Genomic DNA, 2,293 nt, shown 5'->3' on the forward strand with positions numbered 1-2,293 from the left:
GGGTGCACGATAAGAGGGTACGGTACCTACCACCTGAGTCACCACTTTTTAAGACAACGAGACACGGTTAACCTTGGAAGCGGCGACCAACCGAACCAACCTCTCGGCCCCCCGCGGTTGGTTTCGGGATGACCATCGAAGGCATGGCATGATTTACCCCACCCCGCGGAAAGCAATGGAACGAGAAGAGGGCAAGAGCGAGGGAAAAAAAGCGGGAAAGGTTGGTCATGGCCCCTTTAGTTAACGTTACCTGACCGTTGGTCGAATGCGCGAAATAATTCTGAGCGCAAATGCGTCAATTTTATACAACTTCCCTCTGAAGAATCGAAGTGCGCAAGTTGATCGAATCGAATCCAATATAGCACATACACCGAACCCGCCGCAGCCACGCGGCACCAGCATTAACAAGCGCGCGTGCGACTGGCAATCGGCACTCCCGTCCTCCACTGGGGTAAAAGAGGGCAAAAAAGAAAAGCCATGCGATCCTACAACGCAACCTCGCCGGCGGATTGGTCCGCTGCAGGAGCCTGGCACACCGTGCCGTGGTCACCGGTGCACGGTCTCCACGGCGTCGCAGCGGGCGCTACAGGGCCTGGAGCGGGCAATTCTAGCGGTTCAACCGGGGATTCGAGGGATTCTACCGACATCTCTAGTGCTGCTTTCGGGGGGCACAGCCCTGCAGCTTCGACGACTCCAAGCCAAGACGGCCCGGGATCACGATCGGGCACGACGTCCGCCGCGCCGTCAACTCCGACCTCGCCGACGTCTCCCACCTCGTTCACATCCACGGCGCCGACGGCCACGACAGCCCCGGACCTAGGTCCCAGCCCGATCGGCTGGCTCAAATCCGGCATCCCGTACCTCCCGCCCACCGACGCCCTCCAGCTCCACACCCTCGACGTCTGGGTTCCCAATCACGATAACACCAACGTACCGCCAGACCCTCTGTCTCCGTCCTCGCCTTCCGAAGCAGGAGGCACATGGATCGTCTACATCCACGGCGGCGCCTGGCGCGATCCTTTCATCACCTCGGCCTCCTTCGCCCCGGCCGCGGGCTATCTCCTTCACCATGCTGCTGAGCACGCCGCCGGAAGCGGGGCGCCACCTCCCCTAGCCGGTCTCGTGTCCATCAACTACCGCCTTTCACCGCACCCCTCGCACCCAGCACCCAGAGACCCTTCACGACAGGCCCGACACCCGGACCATATCGCCGACGTGCTCGCGGCGTTGTCATTTTTAGGACGAGTGTGTATTATCAAGGGCGGCGCGGTTAGTAGCGCTAGCGACGGACGAGACGACAACCGTGCGATTGGAGAAAAACTAGCACCCAGCAGCGAACCGGCCCCAGAAACAAACTGGATCCTCGCCGGCCACTCCTGCGGTGCCACCCTTGCCTTCCAAGCCGTCATGCACCCAGCCCGCTGGAAGCTTTCTTCCTCGTCTTCTTCCCACGTTCTACCACCCCCACGCGCGCTGGTGGGCTTCAACGGCCTATACGACCTCGCAGGCTTTGTCGCGGCGCCCCCGCTCGCATACGCCCACCTGCGCGACGCCTACCGCGAGTTTACCACGGCCGCGTTCGGCGGCGACGAGGACGGCTGGCGGGCAGTGTGCCCTGCGAGTGCGGGGGGTCAGTGGGTGCAGGAATGGGTGAGGGGCGGCGGGAAGCAGCAGCAGCAGCAGCAGCAAGAAGGGAAGAAGGCTGCTAAGAATAAATGGAGTCTCAAGGTTGTGGTTGAGTACCTGGTTAAGATGATATTGGGCGGTACCGGCAGCCAGAGAGACGGTAAGAAAGCCGCTGACAAGGAAACGAAGAAGGCGTCGTCGGCGGCCGTGGCAGTTACGAAGCCGCCAACCAAGAAATCCGTCGTGCTGGTTCAGTCCCGCGAGGATAGTCTTGTTCCTTGGGACCAGATCGATGCGATGCACGCCCGGCTCGCTGATGAGGGGGGTGTTAATGTCACTGTGGTTGAGTCTGATGGCGACCATGACGATGCGTGGAAAAAGGGGGGGCGGATGGCGGATATTTTGTGGGGGGTTGTGAGTGAGAAGGTTTAGGGGCATGAGCATATTTAGTTTTTTTGGGGCTTCATTGGGATGGGTTCATTGGAATGGGAGGTATCAATCTCAGCGTTTTGTTCCGTTTAGCGTAGCTTATTTTCCTCCCTCTTTTTTCTCTTTTTTTCCTTCTATTTTATTTCTTTCTCTTCTTCCTTTCCGCATCCTCATCTTTCAGTCTTCATTTGGGGACCGGGTTAGCATCAAGCATTTTGGGGCATTTTGGGACGCCGCA

At 59.1% G+C, this 2,293-nt stretch overlaps 1 protein-coding gene across 1 annotated transcript; it reads left to right on the plus strand.

Annotated features, from left to right (window-relative positions):
* Positions 1-477: 477 nt before the first annotated feature.
* Positions 478-2,058, plus strand: C8A04DRAFT_9728 (Alpha/Beta hydrolase protein; the record flags this gene model as incomplete). The annotated part of the gene is made up of 3 exons (XM_062785601.1): positions 478-1,273; positions 1,349-1,650; positions 1,849-2,058. The coding sequence occupies 3 exons, from the start codon at positions 478-480 to the stop codon at positions 2,056-2,058; spliced, it is 1,308 nt and encodes a 435-aa protein (XP_062639793.1).
* Positions 2,059-2,293: the final 235 nt, after the last annotated feature.

Source organism: Dichotomopilus funicola (genome assembly GCF_033296635.1).
Source record: "Dichotomopilus funicola strain CBS 141.50 unplaced genomic scaffold C8A04scaffold_8, whole genome shotgun sequence".
Taxonomy (NCBI): domain Eukaryota; kingdom Fungi; phylum Ascomycota; class Sordariomycetes; order Sordariales; family Chaetomiaceae; genus Dichotomopilus; species Dichotomopilus funicola.